Source organism: Monodelphis domestica, chromosome 6 (assembly GCF_027887165.1).
Source record: "Monodelphis domestica isolate mMonDom1 chromosome 6, mMonDom1.pri, whole genome shotgun sequence".
In the NCBI taxonomy this organism is placed as follows: domain Eukaryota; kingdom Metazoa; phylum Chordata; class Mammalia; order Didelphimorphia; family Didelphidae; genus Monodelphis; species Monodelphis domestica.
This window is the reverse complement of record NC_077232.1, coordinates 56024606-56048539: the sequence shown is the minus strand read 5'-3', so window position 1 is coordinate 56048539 and position 23934 is coordinate 56024606. Positions and strand designations below refer to the sequence as shown.

The window sequence follows — 23934 nt, the reverse complement described above, 5'->3', positions numbered from 1 at the left end:
TAAGGAGGAAGGAATCAGCCTGAACTCCAAAAGGGCTCAGCCAAAATGCCTGAACCTGAATCAGCTCAAGGGCAAACTCACTGCCAAACCCAGACAAATAGCTGCCACCACGCCAAGATGTCAGAACGCTTAGCATGCTGCCAGCCAGAGTCGGCTTTCTGGGGAAAGAGGGAGAGAGAGGAAGTGACATACTTTATATATACGGTTTTATACCACTTTCCTGTATCTCATCTGTACTAATGATAGCTTAGCTTGACTTAGGACAGCCCAGGGGTCTGTCCACTGTTTCTGAGTTGTCATTTGCTAGCACATGCCCATGTAATGTGGTTGTGCACATTCCTGGGTGTTAGACCAAGCAAGATGGAGAGAATCTAAAAATCACAGAACCCATCTTCCTGATTTCAGACCCATTCACATATCCTCCTTGTTAGTCTTCTCAAGTAAACAATAACATTCTAAAATTATTTTTCTTAATTTTGTATTATGCTATTTAGATTTTTTTAGATCCTACAATTTGTGGATTTTACTAAATATTAAGATATTTATTTCCTGTTTTCTAAATTTAAAATAATTTGAGTAACAGAAATATGTAATTACAAGAATTATTGTGATTAATGGCACAAATCTCTATAGAAAAGCAGTTCAATTAAATAATACATTATAGTAAGATCTGGATTTTCTATATCATTAGTTTGTTTTTTTTCCACAGGGCTTGAATTTTATGGATACATTAAACTAATAAATTTCATCAGACTTAAGGTAAGTGGATGGCCTAATTTACAATATTTACAAACTCCTTAGCAGAAATGTGAGGATATGGCATTAATGTATGTACAGTTAAAAAACAAATGAAAGAAGGAAACCTTTTAGATTTTATATTTCTCATATTGGGGACATCATAGGCATCAGAGAAATGTTTATCCTAAGGATCATTGTACAAATGAAATATTTTGGAAGTGCCTTAATACAAATAGCATTCCTTTGAAAAAATGTGTTATTATTTGCAAAAAGAATGTACAAATAGTTGACTTACCCAGTTCAGACTATGAGACTTTTTGAAACTTGTTAGTTTGATGAATTTTAAATAAAAATTGATTTGTTCAGCAGATGTGAAGAACTTTCTCTGTGTACTGTATCTGCTCGTAAGGCAGAACATACAAGACAATAATGTAGACCTAGTTAGTATTTTTTAAAAACCAGAAATTTATTTCACCAATAGCTTAAGGGACTTTGGTTATAATTTCTTTATTGCATTTAGATGATACCAGTTTTATATTGCTATCTTCTTCAGTCCCCACCCTAACAGGAAGAAAATTAACCCTGGGTTTTTCATTAAATAGCAGAAAATTATCAGAAGATGGTCAACCTTTTGGAAATGTCAGGTAGTAATCATGGACACATTGCTGGTCTGAAAGAAAACAAAGGTTTCTTTTTCTTGGTTTCAGGTTCTGTTTTTTTAAGCAATATTTCTTGATTAAAGGCACTTTATTTTTTAAACCTTTAACTTTTGTCTTGAATTTAAGGGCAATTAGTGTTAAGTTACTTACCCAGGGTCATAGGTAGGAAGCATCTGAAGTATCAAATTGAACCCGGGACCTCCCATCTCTAGGCCTGGCTCTCAATCCACTGAGATACCCAGTACTCCTAATTAAAGATACTTTAAAGTAGCATGTAATTGTTTTTCTCTCTAGAATCCAACCTCAGAGTATTTGAATTCCTTATGCAATCCAGTGCCTTGGGAGAAAGAGGAGTATTTGAAACCAGTATTAGAAGATGACCTTTTACTTCAATTTGGTAAGATTATGGTATTATAAAAATGTGAATTTATATGTCATTATTTATCCTAATATTTCTCTTTGCTTTTAGCAGTAACTATAGTTTCATGTGTGTGAGAAATGTGGTCAAAGCATACTGAGAAAATATCGCTGGATGTGGTGTGCCAATGTTTAAGAGAGTCGTTATGCTAATTTGCACTCCAAATGGATTGAAATCAGTAAATCATGCCCAAACCCCCAGGGGAGGTGAGCAATAAATGTCATATCTATCCGAATAATCAAGTGTTAAGGCCAAAAGGACCAGCTTAAAACCTAAAAACCCCCCACCTGTTTCTTTGAGTTTATCACTGAATAGAGTACAGCTGGTAGTTAGAAGAAAGTTTCAGCCTCAATGTATGCCCTAACAAGATGTATCTTTAAAAGGGAGTCAAAAGAAAAACAGTATCCTATATATTAAAGAATGACAATATTTTTAGTGTTATACAATAGGGTCATATAATCAGCAAAAATCCAGCATGTTTATGTTGGCCAGGCCATTGCACTCAAAAAAAAAATAACATTTAAATTCATCAGTTTTGAAAATATTCAACAACTTGATTTTTTTGTCTACCTCTTCAGACTTGCTTATCTTCTGTTACTAATCATTTTTGTTTACCCTATAGTAGACTATGTTAAATGGTCTTCCCACTTATGACATAACCCAAGTCCTTACTCATCAGTGAGGCATTTACCTCACCACATCAACCTTCAGTAATCACTCCCTCATCTTAGCTCCTCTTAAAACTTACATATTGACTGAACAAATTGTGGTATATGTTGGTGATGGAATACTATTGTGCTCAAAGGAATAATGAACTGGAGGAATTCCATATGAACTGGAACGACCTCCAGGAACTGATGCTGAGTGAAAGGAGTAGAACCAGGAGAACATTATACACAGAGACAGATACACTGTGATACAATCGAATGTAATGGACTTCTCCATTATTGGCAATGCAGTGATCCAGGACAATTCTGAGGGACTAACCTCCCCTGGGGGTTTGGGCATGGTGAAATAGGGAACTGAGGTTCTCTATTCTCTATCATTGCCTCTCTGAAATCTGATATACAGTTTTCACTATCACAGGAAAACAAAGGATTTCCACAACTCTGAGTCTTTAGGAGTCAACTAAGTTTACTGTATTCTTTGTCAAATTTTAAAATCTGAATTTTCTTATCTTGTTATTATTTATTACTGATATTACCAATACTTAGTGTAATCATCTTAATTGTAGTGTAAAGTGGAAATAGATGGTTATTTAAACCTTGAAGCCAATTTGTATAATCTTGAGAAAATTTGAAAGCAGAATGTAAAATGAACAATATAGCTAATTGAATGAATGACTTAAAAGTATTTATTAAGCACTTTATTAAAAACTTAATAGTATTTTTCTAAGTACTGGGGATACAGATATAAAAGCAAGTTCATGCCCTTTAGGAGCTTATATTTACTGGGAGAGATAGACAACAAATATAAGGAAGTGATGACCAGACAACAGAATTAGAGTTTAGGAAGTTACCAAGATTATGAAGGGAACGAGAGAATATTCTGTTAATGTCCCCTTTCTAAAAAACAATGATAGTCGATAGTGGCGATTTGGTCATAGTTTTCAGAGAAAGAGTCTGGGGGAAAGGTGTAGTTAAGAGGGCAAGTCTCTCATACCAGAGTAAAAATGATAGGGAAACCTGGGATGCATTGTCCCAGGAAGCATTGAGCCAAGCTTCTTCCAGGCATTACTTTTGTGGTCCAGTTTGGAGGGTGGAACAACAGTAGAACAAAGCTAAAAACTGAACAAGATTCAGTGTTTTATGTTTCTATGTTGATGCCAACTATAAAAGTGTAAGTCTAGAATTATTACACTAATGTAGATTGAATTTTAGACTAAGAATAAAAGAAAATCTGTTATATATGTTCTTTTGTCTAAAGATTTTTTTTAACATCAGATGAGAAATTTATGATGTAAATTGAGTAGAACTTTCCAGCTTTGTTAAATTATGTTTGGAGAATTGCTAGTTCTATAATACTAGTGAATGTATACCATGGGTGAAAAGATTTTGCATGAGTAAGGAAAAAAAAATCGTTTTATAGAATTTTTCCTTAAGATTTGAAGAACCTTCAAAGAATCCCAAAATCCTGTAATGCAGAACTGGAACAGATTTTTTGATCATGTGTTCGAATCCTCAGTCTTCAGATGATGGAATTGGGGCCCAAGGGGATAACCATGACGTAGTTGCCATCAGAACTGTGGCTGAAACCTGCCCTCTGGTTTCCTAATGCAGTGTTATTGTCACTATGCCAAATTCACAAACAGCTCATTGTTTCTAGAATTAGTGGCTAAATGCAACAGAGCTGTGTGTCATATTGTTTTAGTTGCTAGTGAACAATTGAAGTTTGAAAATACCAATCTGTTAATCGTACAGAGTTTAATGAACTGAACTAGAACAATTTTTACATGATAACATTATGGAGAGAGCAACCTTACAAGACTAGAATTCTCATCAATGTGCAAATAAAACACAAATCCTAAAGAATAAAAGTGAAACACCGTTTGTTGTTTCCTGACAGAGAGATGATGAATTTAAAATGGATCAATCAAGACCAACATTTTTAGACATAGGTAACTTTGGGACTTGTTTTGCTAGACTATATGAATATGTATTGAGAGATTTGGGTTTTTAACATTTTTATTTTGATTTGCTCATTTGGGATGGAGGAAGTAGTGGGAAAGACAGATTAATTAAAAAAAAAACTTATTGAAATAAAAGTAAAAAGACCTTGAGATAGATTCTAGCCATTTGATATAGATGGTACTGAGAAACTTTATTAAATATCTAGAATTATCTTGGGGTCATTGTACACATTATATAAATGTTAATTGATAAACAATTTGAATAATATAATCTAAAATTGTTTGTGTATTTCTTAAGATGTAGAAGATCTTTATGAACCAGTGACAGTCCCATTCTCATACCCTAATGGGCTTAGTGACAACACATCTGTTCTTGAGCGGTTGAAGCACATGGAAGCCAGAGCACAGTCTGCTGAAGCAGCATTAGCTAGAGCCCGGGAAGACCTTCAGAGAATGAAGTAATTTAATTAATTCTTAATTATTTATAATGGAAGCATAAAATTTTAAATTTGCAAGGTATGTTAGAGATCAACTGTTCTCATCCCTAGTTCCTCCACTCTGAAGTGAGGGCTTTTTGAATTGAATTGAATCAGTAACTTGAATTGCAGAGGGACACCATTCACCTCAGATTGCTGATTACTGAGATCTGGGAGGCCCCATTAATTCATAATTGTTAAATACTGAATTACCCATTGGTCCTTATTCAAGGGAGAAGTTTCTCTACCCTCTTCGGGGTCTGAGTGGAAAGGACCTAGCTAATTGACTAGTTTCAGCATGGTTGAATATGGTGTGACTTTTTGATCATGTTTCAAAATGAAATCTTCCTAAACTGACCTTGCACAGAGCATTTATAAAAAGGACAGGCAAAAACTGGGAGACAATACATGTACCTGCTTTATCTCTGATGGGAAATCCCAGAGCAGAAATGCTAGTTTCTGAGAAACAGAAACTTGAGCAGAAAAGCAAAATTAAGAATAAGTTATGGTAATGTAAATAATTGAATAATTTAATTAGCTAGGTAAGTTCTTTGTTCATTTCCCCCCAATTATTTTTCCTATTATTCAGTATATTTTTTTTTAACATTTCTAGCTCATTAGATTTTTAGGACTTTTTAAATCTCATGTCTTACAGATTACCCTTGACTTTGTGATTAGGAATCCGAAATTTTGCAGTTGGTTATTGTAATGTTGTTTTAGTATGCATACATTTAAAAGCAGCTGTTCATTTGGTATATCATCTTGTGCCCAACCTTTACTTCTTAGTCCTTCCTCCTCATTAAAAATATTTGTTGAGGAAAATAACTTGATTTGACTGAATTTTAGTATGATGCTAGTTAATGTCTAGTCATAGGAGAAAAAAAGTCACTTTTAACTTTAAAGCTGCTGTTGTGTTGTTATTTGATTAAGAAACATGTATACTACACACAATGGCAAGGACTGCAGTTTAATGTGCTACTTGCTTCTGAGACAGTAGGGGGTGCTTTCAAATGTTTAAAACTGATTTTTGCTACTGCCAAAGCTTAATGCATTCCTCACCCTATCCCCTCCCACCCCTCTCTCTCCAGCCCTTTCCCCTTGTTCATGGTCTAGTAAACATGTCTCAAGGGTATGTTTCAAATTGATTACAGACAGTTTGCGCAGGATTTCGTGATGAACGCAGATGTCAGAACCAACTCGTCATCCACCACTACCATTGCGGACCTTAACGAGGATGAGGATGGTGTTTATTTCAGCTCATATGGGCATTATGGGATACATGAAGAGATGCTAAAGGTTAGAAAGGGAGCAAAACTGCGCCAGATCAGTGTTGGTGGAAGAATGAAATGATGCTGGCTCATTCTCTATAAATATGCTTCAGGATAGCTGCATTTTTAACCCCTAAGATACTTCATGGCTTATCTTGGGGTAAAAAGAATATCAAAGAATAAAAGTGGTTTGTGAATTCAACTGTCAGGATGTCCATAAATTTTTTTAAATTTGTTTTCTTTGAAAATTGAATTTTAAGGAGAAAAAGTGTTAATAGCACTCTTCCTGAAAATAATAGTTACATAGTTTGCTTTAGATCTAAAAAAAGGAAAAAAATTATTCTAGTCACATTGGTTTAATAGACTTAAAAATAGTTCTTTTGTACCAAATTTTTGTTTTTGATATTTCTGCAAAATTTAAGAAATCTATGGATTTCAATTTCATAATATTGTAGAGTTTTAGAAATTTGTCAGTCAATTTTATTTGAAATTTGGATCAATTTAAAATTTGTACTACATTAATTAGTGTTCGTTTTAATTTCCAAATTTCTGGCTATATTTCCTATTGTATATATATTTTATTTAAATATGATACCATGGCTTTTTAAAAATTAAAAACTGGGGGCAGCTGGGTGGCTCAGTGAATTGAGATCCAGGCCCAGAGATGGGAGGTCCTGGGTTCAAATGTAGTCTCAGATACTTCCTAGCTGTGTGACCCTGGGCAAGTTACTTGACCCCCATTATTGCTATCCCTTACCACTCTTTTGCCTTGGAACCAATACCTAGTATTGATTTTAGGATGGAAGATAAGGGTTAAAAAAAATTAAAAACCACTGATTTTAACTTGATGACACTGATAATTCAAAACAAATATAATGCAAAGAAGTTTTAATGTAAAGAATATTAATATTTTTATATCTTTCCCTACCTAAAATTTAGTTGATACCATTAAATTTTTTTGTTGTTAAAAATACCTTCACTCCAAGTCCTTATTTAAAGCATTACTTTATTTGGGTTCCCCATTTTAAGCCTCAGGTTTCAGAAGTTTGAGATCTTATAATCAATAAATTGTTTTATTGGATTTTATATAATTTTATGAATTAATTTCTTATAACAATGTGGGAAATAGTAATTCATGAAGAATTGTGAATCATGAAGAAGATTGTGATTACTTTGTGTTAGAGATCTTTTACGTCTTGCAAGCATTTCTATCATGTTAAAATGGGTCGTTTTAGGGTAAAATGTTATCACTATGATTAACAGATTTTCCCCCCCAAACAATCCCTAAATATTTCTTTTGAATCAGCAGAAATGTAATAAAGCTCTATACATTGTGATTGGAGCTGGGGATACAAATACTAAAGTGAGAAGGAACTATTTTCAAGGAACATTTACAACTACATAAATAAGTGCTCTCAATGAAATCACTGCAGCATGGCTTTAGTGAAGCAAAGCACACTGATAACTTCAGGAACAAGAAAGGCATCTTAAAGGAAGTGGCCTTGGGCTGAGCCTTAAGTGAACTCAGGGGAGTTGAGGAGGAAGGGTGTTTAAGGTTTAGGAGCAGCCAGTGCCAAGACATAGTAATGGAAGATAAAGAGAATCACTAAGTAGACTCATTTGGCTGTAGTGTTATGTTTCCAGAAGAGGGATGTTTCATGATCCTGAAAAGATAGGCTGGACCCAGTTTGTGAAGGACTTTTTTGTAATAGTCATTCAGCAAACATTTATTAAATGCCTACTGTGTTCCAGGCATCATACTAAGTACTGGGCATACAAAAAAAATAAATATTCTCTAGTTAGATGTATATTTCATTCTAGAGGTAATGGGGAGTCACTGAAGCTTCTTGAACAGAGGAATGACCTGGTTAGACTTGTGATTTCCCAATAGCATTTCGGGAGCTACGTGGATGATAGATTATAGAGATGAGAATTTAGATATAGAAAGAGCAATTAGTTATAGTGCTCTATTCCAGGCATCAGGTGATGATAAGGATCTGGAGTAGAGCAGTGACTGTGTGAACTGGAAAAAGGGGGCAAGTAGAGTAGATGTTGTAGACGGATAATCAACAAGAGTTGAAAGGCTATTGGATATAGGAAGTAAGAAAATGTAAAGAGTTGTGGATGACTCCTGGACTCTGAATTTGTATGACTGCAAAAATGAAGGTGTTCTTCACATAAAGTAGAAAGTTGGGAAGAGCAGAAAGTTTGAAGGGAAAAATGAATTCTGTTTTGAACACAATGAATTTGAGATGTCTGAGATATCCTGATGAAGGAGATATTCAGCAGGCATTTGCAGATTTGAGACTGAAGCTTAGAAGAGAGATAAAGATTGGATATGTAGATTTGGGAATCATTAGCATAAAGATTATAATTTAATTCTTGGAAGCTAATATGATTAGGGGAGGTAGGAAGGAGCAAAGACAGAGGGAAGATTCCCTGACAGATTTTTGGGGTACACCTGTGCATTGGAGCTAGGACATGGTTAATAATTCTACAGAAGAAACTGAAGTACAATCAGCTTACAGTCCACTAAAAACCACCAGATATTTTTCACAAGTACTGTGGTCTATATATTCCCCACTTCATGTTATGCTATTGAGATTGATTTTTTAACCCAGTTGTAAGATTTAATGTTTTATTTGTTTTCATCTTAGACAATGCTCTGAATCACTAGTCTGTTGAGAGATCTTTTTAGAATGACTGTAACCCTACATGGAACACTTGCTAATTTGTGGCATCTACAAATTTGTTAAGAGGAACAACTGTGTTTTCATCCAAATCATTAAAAAATTACAAAACATTACAGAATTACAAAAAGCTACCATTGCACACCTCTTTCCAAATTAACATTGACTCATTAATGACTGTTCTTAAAATTTCATCACTCAACTAGCTCTGAATCCATCTGTGGTATCATCTAACCCAGTAGTCTCAAATCCCTATAAAAACACTTAAGTTATACATAAGATTCCTTGAAGCTACCTAATAACCTAGAAAACCACATATATTAATTAGCATCTATTGTATTTATATTCTTTTGTTAAATATTTCCCAGTTTGATTTTAATCTGGTGGCCTATGCTCCATTTTTGACATTTCTCATCTATTCCCTCCATCTTGTCCATGTGAATAGCAAGAAAGAATTTGTTAGAAGCTTTTTCAGACCTAGATATATCATTTAGCAGATTTATTTTACCACTCTTCTTCTATCCTTGTAAAAAAATAAATGAGGCTAGTCAGGCATGACCTGTTATTGATGAAGATATGTTAGCAATGAGTAATCACACCTTTCCTTTCTAAATATTCTAAACAAACCAGCTTTTAAATAATGCATTATATATGTAATTTTGTCATCAATTAGAGTCAAGTTCAGTCCATGGTTGGAAAACCACTTCTCATTTCTGTGTTTTGAAAATTGATGCAACATTCACGAGGCCTCTGGCAATTTTTCTTAGGCCCTTTTTAGTCCAGAGAGCATTTTTAGAATGCCTCACTTCTTCAAATCTCCAGGAGCATTAACCCTGCCTTGATCCCTCTCCCCTCAATTGCTAGCATATTCCTGTCCCGCACCCCTGCCAACTTTGTATTTACTTTCTTTGTATTTTCCATTGACTTATCTGTGTACTATTTCTCCCAATAGAATATAAACTCCCTGAGAACAGGAGCTATTTCATTTTTTACTATATCTCTAGAACCTAGCAGGTATATCTAATAGATATACAATAAAGGCCTATTGAATGACGAATGACTATAAAGAATGCTTAGGTACTCAGATAGGTTTATGATCTCATAAATGTGGACATGCCCTCCATTGATGCAGATCACTGCTTTTCCATGTCTGACCATTTTGTGCATCCTTAGCCAAATAATTAAGTGATCTTATATTTTCTCCCTGCCCATAAATTAACTTATAACATATGTACTCTCTCCTTTAGTGATAAATTACTTTGCTACCTCAAAGACCCATGATTTTTTCAGTGTGGAATTTTTTGCATACTCTCCATGGCACGAAACAGGAACATCTAACCTTTTCTGGGGGCAATGAGGGAAGGAGCACTGGGCCTGGAATCAGCAAGCCCCATGTTCCTGAACTCAAATTTGGTCTTAGATACTTAAGCATTTGACCCTGGCCAGTCACTTAACCCAGTTTTGCCTAAGTTTCCTCATTTGTAAAATGAGCTGGAGAAGGATATGGCAAACTACTACGTTATCTTTGCCAAGAAACCCCTAAATTGGGTCACAGAGAGTTGGACTCCATTAAAACAACTGAACAGTAACAACCACTTTTTGTGTTGCGGTCTTTGTGGCAGTCTACTGTAGTTTATAGAGCCCTTCTCATAATAATGTTCAAAATCCATAAATTAAAATACATATAATTACAACATAAACACAGTTACTAAAATACCAAATATTCAGTTTGTAGACCCCAGATTAAGAACCCAGGATTAATAGGTATTTATAGGTTGAAGTGACCAAAAATAGTCACCTACCTAGACTGGTATTTGATCAGGTCCATACTCAAGTATTTAAGACCTGTCAAAAGTCTATTATACTTTGGCATAGCTTTTGAGAATTCAAGAATAGTTCCACACCATGATGAGGCATTAAATTAGAACTTTAGGGAAGGAAAGAAAAATTAATGAGCAACATTTAGCAAGTATGTTTCTTTCAAAGAGAGAAGTATAAACTAAACTCGTTCATCAAGGATATAATAAGTGAGTATTCAATTCTACTGGCATTTATTAAGCACCTACAATGTACAAGACATGGCACCAGGGTTGAGGGCAAAATAAAGACTAACCTGCATCAGTAATGGCTTCCCCTAGTTGGTGGTACCTGAGCTGAACCTGAGGGAAGCTTGGGATTCTGGCAGCTACAGAAAAAGAAGGAGGGACTTTGTGATCATTGGGGAAACCTTGTGAGCAGGCACAGAGGCAGCAAAGGAAGCCTCAGATCTTCACACACCAAGTAGAGCAGTTTGGTTAAATTGTAGAGGTCTAAAGAAAAGTATTGAAAGAAATCCATAAATGTAAACTGGGACTAAATTCTGCAGCTTTAAATGCCATGCTGAGGAATTTTAATTTTGTTATAGAAACTGTCAGTGAACATGCTTTAGAAAGTACAGATTTAGGAGTCAGTTTTATGGCACATGAAGAGAAAGAGTTTGGAATAAGGATGATAAAAGCAGGAGGTTATTGTAAACTAAGCAAGAGGGTTGGACAACACAGATTGAGAGCTGTTCTGTGTATCAGTGAAGAAATATAAAAGATAATAGAGATTAATAGAGATAGAATTAGTGAGACTTAGCAACTGATTAGCTTCATGGGAGAATGAAGAATTGAGGAGATAGAGCTTCAAACTCAGCTCCTCAACCAGGTTAGGACTACAATGTCCTTCCTCACTAAATAAAAATGTACAGGAATATTCTGTTAACCTGAATTATTGGTGCATTTCTTAGCATACTTTAGCTTAAACTATTCAAGGTTTTCCTGTTTTAAAAACCACATGCTTACTAAAAATATGTGTGGATGTACGACTAAAAATTAATTCAGTAACTGCTTTTGCCATTTAAGTCTGATTTTTCCTCATTCAAGTTCTTTTAAGAAAAATCTCATGCCCCCTTAATATTGTAATTTTTGCTCCTTTGTTCTGGAGCCTTAATTTTTGTCATACTGAAATATTTCCTAATTTCCAAGTAGTAAGTGTGATATGCTCATGTATTACTGTTTTGTGTTTGCTAATTTGGTAATTTGTACTTAATTAAGTTGCCTGGTTTTTTGTTACAAGTTTGAGAAATGAGATGTAAAAATTAGTTTTTTAATGTTTTCTCTTTTTAAAAACAAAATAGATATCAATTGGCTTTCTGAATTTATAAATGTAGATACATATGAGGCATGCATATATATTTATATATCTTTGTTAGCTTCTCATTGCACAAGAGTGAATTCATGTGACAGAAAACTGATAAATTGAGAGAGCCAAAATAGATGACTAGTTCAGTTGAGCAGCAACATATATAGCTAGGCTAGTAGTTGGGGTTCTATTGATTAAGTTGGAGCAATGCTGAGGCAGTGTGATTGGTGAGTGGTTTCCAACTGACTGCTTTCCTGATGGATGGTGATCTTTTTGAGCTTGCTTACTTCAGCACATTCAGTGGTTATATAGAAGAGGATCAAAAGAAAACTAAAATAGTTTAAATTATAAACTTTTTAAGGAATTAGCAGTTTTTGTATTAGGTAACTGATATTCTTTGTTTAGTTTTATGAGAAACAGTTGTCTGGCAAAATCATTATACATTTTACAGATATAACTTTCAGATACAGATTTAACTGGTGTCCTCACCAGGAAATCATTAATACTCAATGGAAAACTTGAAATTATTAATTATGTATTATTATTTTTGTCAGATGTCCTGTAATTAAATGAACAGGTTTATCTTAAGTTAGTATTTCTTCTATCTACTGCCACAGTGCAGTAGCAAAGTAAAGGTATTTATTCTCTGGATCTGAGTGATACTGCACATTGACAGAGCAATATATGAAAGTTTTATCTTCATCCTTTTGCTGTGAGAGGCAGTGGAGCATTGTGGAGAGAGAACTAGTTTCTGAGTTAGACCAGTTGCTGACACAGTGACTCTGTGACTCTGAATAAGTCACCGAGCTTTTTAATGCTCCTGGCAGTTCTTAAGACTACAAATTGTAGAAGAAATGCTAACCTTACTTGGGAGATAAGGTCTTTGCTTCCAGGAGTTCCTTATTTCATTGTAATTGCAGATGCATTCCCTATCCCAATGAAAAACCCTTTTTAAAAATATTTATCAGACATTTTTCTTCCTTGGAAGCAGAAGCAAAAATTGTCTAAATTGTTGTCATTGTGGATTTTCACTTGGACATTTTTTAAAAGGGAGTGTATATGTTAGTACTCCATGAAGTTAAAACTACCTGTCATGTACTAATATAATATTATTGCTAAAAAGTCAAACCCTGTTTGAGTAATACTGCATCATGTTCATCTGGGACAGTTTTAATTGCCAATTATAGTCTTGAAATAGGTGGAGAAGAATATACATTTTAAGGCACAGAAATATTTTAATCACTTAGATCTTATTTGAATACCAATGACTTCTTTAGAGTAAAAATATCATATACTATATTGTTCTATGATATATCATTTTTAGAAATTATTACACTTAGTTTTCTATACATGCATATGTATCTATTGAAATTCTTCATGATTTTCTTTTAGTCTTCACTTCAACCAACAAAGAATGATAAAATTATGACTACTTTATTGGAAATTCTTTTTAAGATTATTTTGTGAACATAATTTTTTTCTTCCATACCTAGGATAAAGTACGAACAGAAAGCTATCGAGACTTTATATACCAAAATCCACACATTTTTAAAGATAAGGTGAGTAGCTGAAGCCACATAATGTTACTTGTTTTTTTATATTTGTTGCTCTGGGGTACAAAATTTTGATAACAGAAAAGTGATTCTTACTGCCTTTATTCAATACACTATCCTATATCAAGTTCATTAATTACATAGATGTGACTTATTGAAAAATAATGTGTTTTAAGCAAAGAATTTTTTTTATTTGCAGCAAGTAAATGAATTTTTAGTTTATGTTTGAACAGTTTTAATATTAAAGAATATATTAAAACCTAGAGTAGATGTTTCAACTTGTGGATGGTAAAATATTTCCCTTGCTTTCTAGCTAGACAGTCTCAACTAAACTCTAACAAGTCATCTGTTAAAGGCTAGAATACGATAAAATAGATTTTTGGGGAATTGCTGTCCTCCAGTAAATTAGTAAATTTTAGTTAATTGTCCATCTACTTATAAATTTACTAGTATTGAAATTAGACATCTTTCTCTGGAGTTTAGCATTACCTCTTAAATTCTGATTGGGCCAAATGGAAATAATGCTTTGTGGGAGAAGAAAGATAATTTAGTGATTCAAGTTAAAACAGTGAATGTCAGCTTTTCTAATTGTAGATAACTCATGTTAGCTGTTTTGTTGCTTCATACAACAATGGGGTTTAACATGTTTTAATATGTAATAATAACCAAGTCCCTATGTACTAAGATTCATTAGCACTTAATTCTTTCTGTGGAGTTTATCAGAATTACCCTAGAAGTTCATTTTTAAAATCTAAACTTGGAATTTAGAACTAAGTCTTTAGGTGGCAAAGCAGCATCTTTGTGAGATAAATAACCATATTATGGATATCTTGGAATTTTCTAGCTTTGTTAAACTGTTTCCAAACAAACTCTTCAATCTCATTAATTAATTAAAATTAATTTTAAAAATTAATGAAAACTCTTTTAAAGCATAGTTTGACTAATTATCAGGCAACATATAATAGCCAACTTAGTTTTTCTTTTTTAATGTAATCTCAGATGTTTTCAGAAATAGGATATTTCTGTGCTTATTTTTCCTTTATCTTGGCTATTTTTATCTCTTTGTGTGTATCTTTTTTAATTAAAAATTTTTTTTCTCTGCTATTGAAAAAAAATGATCTGAGAGATAAAAGTGTGTGTTATTCTTTCTTTATTGGAATGAGTTCACTATTTTATCCAAGCAAATATTTATCAGGTGTTCCTCATTTACTTTACCTTAAGGGATATTTTTTCTATTCTAGTCTCTTAAAATTAGTTTTGTGTAACTGAAAGAGAAAAGAGAGATAATGAACTGTACATAAGGATCCTTATTAGCTACTTTTAGTTACTTATTTAATTATATGTTGGTGTAATCTTCTTACTAGTATTTCATTTGCATAATTCTCTTTCTTTAGAAAAGCCAAGTTCTATTTGGTGCTACTGTGATCTGGGGTGCTATCCAACATGGTGTATTTATGTTTTGAAATTGTCATTTTTGTTGTAATTCTTTTGTATTGTTCTACCTTTCTACTTGTTAGAGTTCCTTTTCATATCTTGCATCCAATATCCTTAATGCTAGTTTCTTCCCTTGAAGATTGCCATTTTATACTGTATAGCTTTTGTTTTTATATAGTTATTTGTTAGTTCTATGTTGTCTTTCCCAAAAGATCATGGAACAACTTGAGAGCAGAGACTGCTTTTCTTTATGTCTCTAGCACTGATACAGTGTATGACACATAGTATATTTGCAGACAGAATGTAGCTAGTGGAGAATGAGAGACTAAATATGTATGAGAAAAAAGGAGACCTTTCTGGACCAAGATACTGCAGTATGAAGTAGGAGATGATATTAGCTTTTAGCAAGAAGTAGGGAAGGGCTAAGGAATAGGTAGTAATGAGCAGATTGAGGGAGTTGTTGACATGTGGCCTCTGTCTCAGTGGGATCTGGGATGCAATTGAGAACTTGAGAAGAGAAGAAAGCAATGAGGATTGAGTTCATGGGAAAAGAGAATAAGGATTGCCTAGCAGTACTGAGGAGTTCACTGACTGATAGCAAAGATTTACATGGAATGAAATCAGCTCCATTTTCTGACCTAGTCCAGTGATACTCAGCAGCTTGATGAACTAGATGGTTTCAGGAATAAGATTGAAAGAGCTGGTTGGCAGTTTACCTAGGGTTGTACTTAATGGTCAAGGAATAGTGGAAGATTAGCATTGAGATTGTTTGGCAAACCAGGTAATCCAGGATATCAAGTAGGAATTATAGAGGCAAATGAAATGAGTAGGGGTAGTGACCTTACTGTATAATGAACAGTCAGACCAAAGGATATAGGATTCAGGATTCATAGGCTCATCAGTTTAGAGGCAATAGGGACTTCAGCCACCTCATTTTGTAGATATGACTTTCAGGAAGATTAAAAGACTTATGAAGTCCCACTGGCAAGAAGCTTTTAGGCTTGAAACTGGATCCTTCAGCTCTAGAGTCTTCAAAGCACTTTGCACTGTACCAAAAGAGCAAAGAGAGAAGAGTAGCACCCTCACCTTCATGCTGTGATCTTTAGATAAGAACATCAAGTAACTAATGTAGAGTCCAATGTGCTTTTAATTTGTAAAATAGTTGTAAATTTTTAAAGTGTATCAGGTCACAAATCTCCTGTAGAGATAATATTTCTTACCCTCACTTCTAACTTGGCATAAAGTGAGGTGATACCTTTACTTTGCTTGCATACTTAATATTCATCATTAATTCAGGATATTCCCATTCAAATCAGTTCTTTCCATCTTTACTAAAAATAATTGCAAGTATTTACTTTTTCAGCATAGAATTCCTTAAATATCCTTGAAGTTCTTTTTTTTTTTATCATTTTGAACTATTTCATTTTTTACTTATTTGGTTTTTGTTTGCTTCTTTTAAAATGCACCCAAATTTTTATGCTATGTACACAATAGATTATGAAATATTTTGTTTTGTATGTTGTTCTACCTTATACTAAAATGCATACCCAGATCATTGCCTATTTATGGCACCTGCTTAAGATAAATTCATAAAAAAAATTATTGATTCCTTTTGGTTTTACATTACAGTCATTTCTGGCCATATTTAACATCTAGTGATGTTTCCCTTTTAAAAAAGAAAAATAGAGGGCAGCTGGGTGACTCAGTGGATTGAGAGCCAGGCCCAGAGATGGGAGGTCCTGGGTTCAAATTTGATCTCAGACGCTTCCTAGCTTTGTGACCCTGGGCAAGTCACTTGACCCCCATTGCCTAGTCCTTACCACTCTTCTGCCTTAGAACCAATACACAGTATTGATTCTAAGATGGAAGAAAAGGATTTAAAAAAAAAAGAAAAATAGTTAAGTAAAGCCAACCAGACAATGACTGCATCTGTCAAAAGTGAGAATATGCAATTTTATACAACCATTATTTTCTACTTCTCTAAGTAAACTTCATCTCTTCTATAGGGCCAAAAAGATTGATTATTATTTAAGAAAGTGTTTAACTTTGTTTGGAAGTTCTTATTATTAGTTTGTAAAGAGCTAATAATCTAAATGCACCTATAACAATACTTTTTGTTGTAATAAAGTAGAATCATATCCACATTTTGATTGGCAATCTTTTTGCTTTAGTCATTCCTCATCAGAAAATTGTTTATATTGTAATAGATATTAGAATACTAGAGATTCTTATATGTACTTCTATTTTTCCAGGTAGTTTTGGATGTTGGTTGTGGAACTGGAATTCTCTCTATGTTTGCAGCTAAAGCTGGTGCTAAACAGGTCATTGGAGTTGATCAATCAGAAATAATTTATCAGGCAATGGATATCATAAGGTAGATGAAATTTTTTACCCCATTTTAAAAATGAATTATAATTTCAACATTTTGTTCTCTTTATTTGTTATAAATTATGTTAATATCAATAGGATACATCTACCAGAGACAACTAAAGTACAATTTGTGGGATTCAAATACAGTTTTTGATCTGTGGGATTCAAATACAATTTTTCTCACTCCCAAATCTGAAGGAGGACAGTTAGGTTAGTGTGGGACCTCTATTTCCTGTTGCATAAGGATTAGATAAAGGAATTGGGGATGTTTTACAGGGAGAAATAAGAGAAGGAGATAAAATTGTTAAGTATTTGAAAAGCTGTCACCTAAGAGAATTAAACTCTTCTACCAGGTTCTAAATAGTCAGGAGCAATGAATGAGTAGAGGTTGCAAAAATAACAAATTTAATCTTGAATACAAGGGAAAACTTCCTAACAAATAGAACTATCTAAAAATGGCATGAACTTAATCTAGAAATAATGAGCCTCACCTCAAGCAAAGGTGGAAGGATAACTTATCAGGCATGTGGAAGAGGGTATGGGTTGTCTTTTTTTTTTTTGTGACAGCCAGAAAATGACTAGTTATCAATGAGAGTCACTTTAGAATTAGTTATTTCTGTGCAGTCCAACCATTAGAGCAGAGGTCAAACTAAAACTCTCAAATGTGGTATCAATTTGGAAGTTCTCCCCTACCAAACAGATTGCAAGTCATCTGTGATTGCCTATCTTACGCTAGTGTTAAGATCCTTTTAAAAAGCTATCCACAATCAACTGTAGCATTATAAATCACTTTTCAAAGATTTTGTAAAGTAAGAATGACATATAAAGAAATAAAAATCCAAATATAATGAGGTTTACTACTAATCCTCAATCATTAATTATAATTTCATCTAATACCAGTTTTATGGAGGTTTTAGTAGGATATTTCTTTGAACTCACACTCAATACAACTTTTCAGGCTTGCGAATGAAATAAGTATTATAAGGTTTTCAGGCCTCTTTGGAATACATTTCTTACAGGGGTTCATCCCATTAATAAAAGGGAGAACTACCTTATCCCACTTATTCAAAGGTCAGGATAATTTGCCATTATCTCCATTCCTACATATATTATATAAGCCTCTCTTACCACATTGAAGGATAGAAACAGAAAGAGACTATTAACAATTATATAATGTGTCTCTGTATATAAAGAAACATGACGCCATGCCACTGTCTTTTTCTAATTAGTACCTAAAGTGAACTCTTCTTCCTCATAAATTTAATAAGCCCATTGATCATTTAAGTCAGAACTATCTCATTTGATATTTTTCCCAAATGATACTGTCAGACACATGAGGTAAGTTATAAAACTTGCTCTCTGTTGAAGCTATATTCCAAAACAAAAACTAATGTGAAAATATAGCTTTGAAACACAATTTATAATAATGTGACAAGGTTTTTACAAAGAATGAAGAAGCAGTTTCATTATAGCAGTGCTCTATAATATTTTATCTTATTTTGAAAAGGAAAAATCCTCAGATAAGTTAGGCCTAAGGATCTAAATATTTAGTTTTAACACAAGTGTTTTGGAATAAGTGGGTCAGTAGCAAGTCCTGGGTTATTTATTATGAATGCACTGGTTCCAATATGTGAAAACAAAATTACCACCTATTTTCAAAGCTGCCTATTGTAAGGATGATATTAGAAAATAAGTATTGTTATTAATTTAGAGATAAGAAGTAAAGTTGGCTGGTTTGAGAAAAGAATTGGAGTTTGAAGCAGAGCTGAGAGAGCATGTTGATTTCAAATGTGACAGTTATAACCATTTTTCTATGTCAATTACTCTCTCTGGCAGTTGGTTGTTGGTCTCTGGCAGTTGGCAGAGACACACTCAGAGACTGTCTCTCAAGCCTGGAGGAAGTAACATCTTTGCCTCTTTGTCTGAGGGAAAGATCTGAAGGAGCTCAGTGTTTTCCTTTCTCAACTTGGGAAACACTATTGACTTTCTATTGTGGTTTTATAGATTGTTTAACTCTGAGAACACCAAAGAAAAACCTGGTCTTTGGTTGGGACTCTGAGACTATTAAAGTCCTAACTGGATTCTTGTTGAGACTCAGCCAGCTAGCCTTTGCTATTTTATAATTTGAAGGCAGAGTTAAGATTTATAAGGATAATAGTGGTAGTTTTTATTTAGATAGTATTAATTTGGTTTAGATTAGGGAGGATTAGTATAGCCTGCGAAACACAGATGAAGCGGTTCCTTGAGGAACCTGGGAGTTTATTAGGGTGGATTTAGAATCCCTTAGAATTAGAAATCCTTTATTTATCCTTATATATGAGTCTCTTTAGCATCCTTGCTCCTGGCCCTCAAGGGAAGTTCATATTTGAGCTTCACTTCATTACTGAGGATACTTTTGATTACATCTATCAAAAGTATCCAAACAGTTTTGAACCTTTATTGGAACAGTTTTTCCACCTAAATATTTTATTTTATAATTTGCCAAATTTATTTTTACACTATGAAGATTTTAAAATCAATTAGATTTTGCTAATTCGTCCCACAGTGATTAAATATATCTACCTTAGTGCAAAAAAAATTGAATATAATATTTAGAAAATGTTAAACTGTAACATATAGAAAACATTAAAAGTCATCTGCAATGGAAACTGATTATTCAAGTAGTCATTGTCTTGCCATTTTTTTTCTCATATTTTCTTTTATAAGAACTATTTTAATGAAATTATTTTCTTGACTTGAAATCAGTCACAGTGATTGTGGAAGTAATAGATAATGGGAAAGGAGAAGAAAAGATAAGGATTTTGTTAAGTAATACAGTTCACCATTTAACATTTGCTTTCATGATAATGATGTATATGCAGTAAAAACAGTGACTTAATGAAAGGTAAGGAAATTACTCACGCTTAGATTATATGTGATCATTGTATTTCTATGTGTTTTTATAAAATTCAGAGAACTGAATTGATTTAATCAAATAAACACTATGTATTCATGCACTTGCATTGTGTAAAACATATGTGTAGTTTGACTATGAATTGTGCTATCCTTTTTGAGGTATTTTTAGAATATAGAATTAGGCATGCCATTTCTGTGATTTTGCAACATAAATCACATTTGCATATATCTGAATTTTCCTTGAGCCCTGGGAAAGAGAAAGGGGTATAGACCACTCTTCTGTTAAGATCCCACTTGATCTAAAAGAGTTATTTGATTATTATTAATATTAATTATTATTAAATCAAACTGTTAATAATTTTATATAATAAATTTATAATTTTTATATTTATTAATTAAAATAAATTATTATTTAAAACACTGATTCTAGAATATGTCTTAAGGGTGATTATTTATCCCTTTACTTGTTAATTTCTATCATGTTTTCTTAGACCTTATCTCTCCTCTCTTGACTTCTGTAAACCTGTTTTTTCCATGTTTTTTTCTTTCCTGTCTAATTGTCACTGTGCTCATTCACATCCATCACTAGCATGGCTTTCCCTTGGGGCTCTGTACTGGACCTTCTCTTTTTATCTTCTCCTTTGGCTATCTTCTCCCTTCCTATCAGTTTAGATATAGGTTGTTATATGCAAATGACTCCCAAATCTGTATATTTTGCCCTAATTGTTCTCCTAGACTGCAGTGCTACGTTATTCACTGTTTGCTGGACCTCTGGATATCCTAGAAGCCTTTCAGACTCATTTTGACCAAATTAGAAATTATCATTCTCATACAATTACCTCTCTTAAATGGTTTTTAAAATTTCTTTTGAAGATACCACCATAATTCTTAAGAAGTCATGTTTAACAATATTGAAATCATCCTTGACTCTTTCTTCTTCACTTCTATGTCCCTGTTACATCAATTGCCAAGTCATATTGATCATATCTCCACTATCTCTTTTATATTTGCCTCTTTTTCACAGGTGTCTCTGAATCAATACCTTTCATTGTTTTTTTATTTTATTTTATTTTATTGATTAATTTAAAGAATTTTCCCAGGATTACAAAAATCATGTTCTTTCCTTCCTTTCCCCCCAACCACCTCCCATATCTGACACACAGTTCCACTTAAGAAAGATCTTAAAATCTTTCCTTTCCCAAAGATCTGACAAGTATACTATTTTGTGTTCCCCTAATTTACTTATAGTTTCATTCTTTATATTAAAGTCATTCACCCATTCCTTTCATTATTTCTTAAGACACAATAGTATTTCATCACATTCACATACCTTAACTTGTTTAGCAATTCCTCAATTAATGGGATACCTCCTCACTTTCCAATTCTTTGCCACTTCAAAAAAAGAACAGCTATAAATATTTTTGTTTCTATGGATCCTTATCCTCTTCTTTTAATCTTTATGGAGAATATACCTAATAGTAGTATTGTTGGGTCAAAGTGTTTACCCAGTTTAATAGCTTTAATTGCTTTTCACAATGACTAGACTAATAAACAGCCTTACCAGTAATGCATTAATATTCTAGTTTTCCTGCTCTCCTTCCAACATTTGTCATTTTTCTTACTTGTGCACCTTGCTAATCTTATGAGTTGGAACCTCAGTGTTATTTTAATTTGCATTTCACTAATTATTAGTGATTTAGAGCATTAATATATGACTGTTGATAGCTATTTTTTCCTTTCTTGAAAAATTTCCTGTTCATATCCTTTGACCATTTATCAATTAAAGAATGGATCTTAATTTTATAAATTTGAATCACTTCCCTGTGGATTGTAAGCAGAGAACCTAACTGCAAAGATTGTTTCCCCATTTACTTACTTGTCTTCTAATTTTAGCTTCATTGTTTCATTTTCCCAAAATTTCTTAAATTTTAAGTAATAACATTTGTCTTTTTTAAATCCTGTAATCTTCTCTCTTGTTCTTGAAACTCTTCTATCCAGAGCTCTGACAAATAACTTCTCTTACTCCTGTAATTTTTTTTGAGATATTACCTTTTATGTCTTAGTTGTATACCCATTTGATGTTTATCTTGATATACAGTGTGAGATATTTGTTTCTGCTTTGTTTTTGCTAGATTGTTTTCCAGTTTCCCCAAAGGTTTTGTCTAAATAATGAGTTCTTGTTCCACTAGCTAAAATCTTTGGGTTTATAAAATATTAGTCTACTGTGCTAATTTGTAAATTGTGTAACAAATCTATCCATTCCACTAATGAACCTCAATTACTTAAGCAGAACTCAATTGTTTTTATAATTCCTGCCTTATAGTACTTTGTTATCTGATATTGCTAAGTTTCCTGCAAATTTTAAGATTCTTGGCTTTTTGATCCTTAAATAAATTTTGTTGTTTTTTCTAGCTCTCTTAAAGTAAACTTTTGGTAGCATTGAATAACTAAATTAATTTAGTTCCTATTGTCATTTTTATTATGTTGGCTATTCATGGTAATATACAAAAATGCTAATTGTTTGTATTTATTTTATATCTTACAACTTTGTTGAAATTATTAACTGTTTCAGTTAGTTTTTCAGTAGATTCTTACTGAAATATGTGTACATATATGTTTATATCTATATATATATAATTACCTAAGTACACCATCATATCTTTTGCAAAAAGCAATAATTTTTTATTTTGTCTTTGCTTATGCTTATTCTCAAATTCTTTTTCTTGTCTTACTACTGCATCTAGCATTTCTAGCACTATATTGAATAATAGTGATTATAAGAACCCATGCTTCACTCTTTATCTTCTTACTGGAGAGGTCTCTAGTTTATTATCCCTGTTACAGATACACTTTATCATATTAAGGAAATTTCCATTTTTTTCCTATGCTTTATAACATTTTTAACAAGAATGATTATTGTATCTTATCAGAAGCCTTTCCACATCAATTTATATAGTCATAATGTTTTTTGTTACTCTTATTAATATGGTCAATTATGCAATTATGCAAATTCTGAATCAGTCCTCTGTACGTAGTGTAAGTCCAGCCTGGTCATAGTGTATAATCTTATGTGTTGCTGTACTTTTCCTTGCTGATGTTTTATTTAATTTGTTTACATCAGAATTCATTAGGGATACTGCTCTGTAGTTGTCTTTCAGTGTTTACTATTCCAGGTTTAAATATTAAGGCCATATTTGTGCCACAGAGGGAATTTTGTAGGGCTCCTTGCCTTTTTAAAAATATTTTTCAAAATTCATATAAATATGATGATTAATTTTTCATTAGATATTTGATATATTCCACTTATAAATCCTTTTCAGTTTCTTCCCCCCCCCCCTTTTTGTTGTTCATATATAACTTGTTCAGACTTTTTCTGAGATTAGGTTGAGTGCTTTTTTATTCTTTTAACTTGGACATTTTTATTTTTGTGAATACTAATCCATTTCATTTAGATTGTTACTTTTATTAGAATATAATCAGATTAAATAGTTCTCAATTTATTTTTTGGTTTCTTTCAATTTCTTCATTGTTATGAATTAATTTTTTCATTTTTGATCGTCTACGATATAATTTCTAGTTGTTTTTATTATGTAAGATTTTAATCCTCCTGTCTTTGAGTCTTGGAATTCTTTTTGGTGC

General features: G+C 32.9%; 1 protein-coding gene across 2 annotated transcripts in view; it reads left to right on the top strand.

Annotated features, from left to right (window-relative positions):
* PRMT3 (protein arginine methyltransferase 3) overlaps positions 1–23934 on the top strand; it is a 158796-nt gene that overhangs the window by 24958 nt on the left and 109904 nt on the right. For both annotated transcript variants that reach the window (XM_007497161.3, XM_007497162.2), the window contains 6 exons: positions 710–759; positions 1692–1794; positions 4743–4902; positions 6072–6216; positions 13537–13602; positions 17283–17404. In XM_007497161.3, coding sequence (XP_007497223.1) covers positions 710–759; positions 1692–1794; positions 4743–4902; positions 6072–6216; positions 13537–13602; positions 17283–17404 — 646 coding nt within the window. The remainder of the gene's footprint in view (positions 1–709; positions 760–1691; positions 1795–4742; positions 4903–6071; positions 6217–13536; positions 13603–17282; positions 17405–23934) is intronic.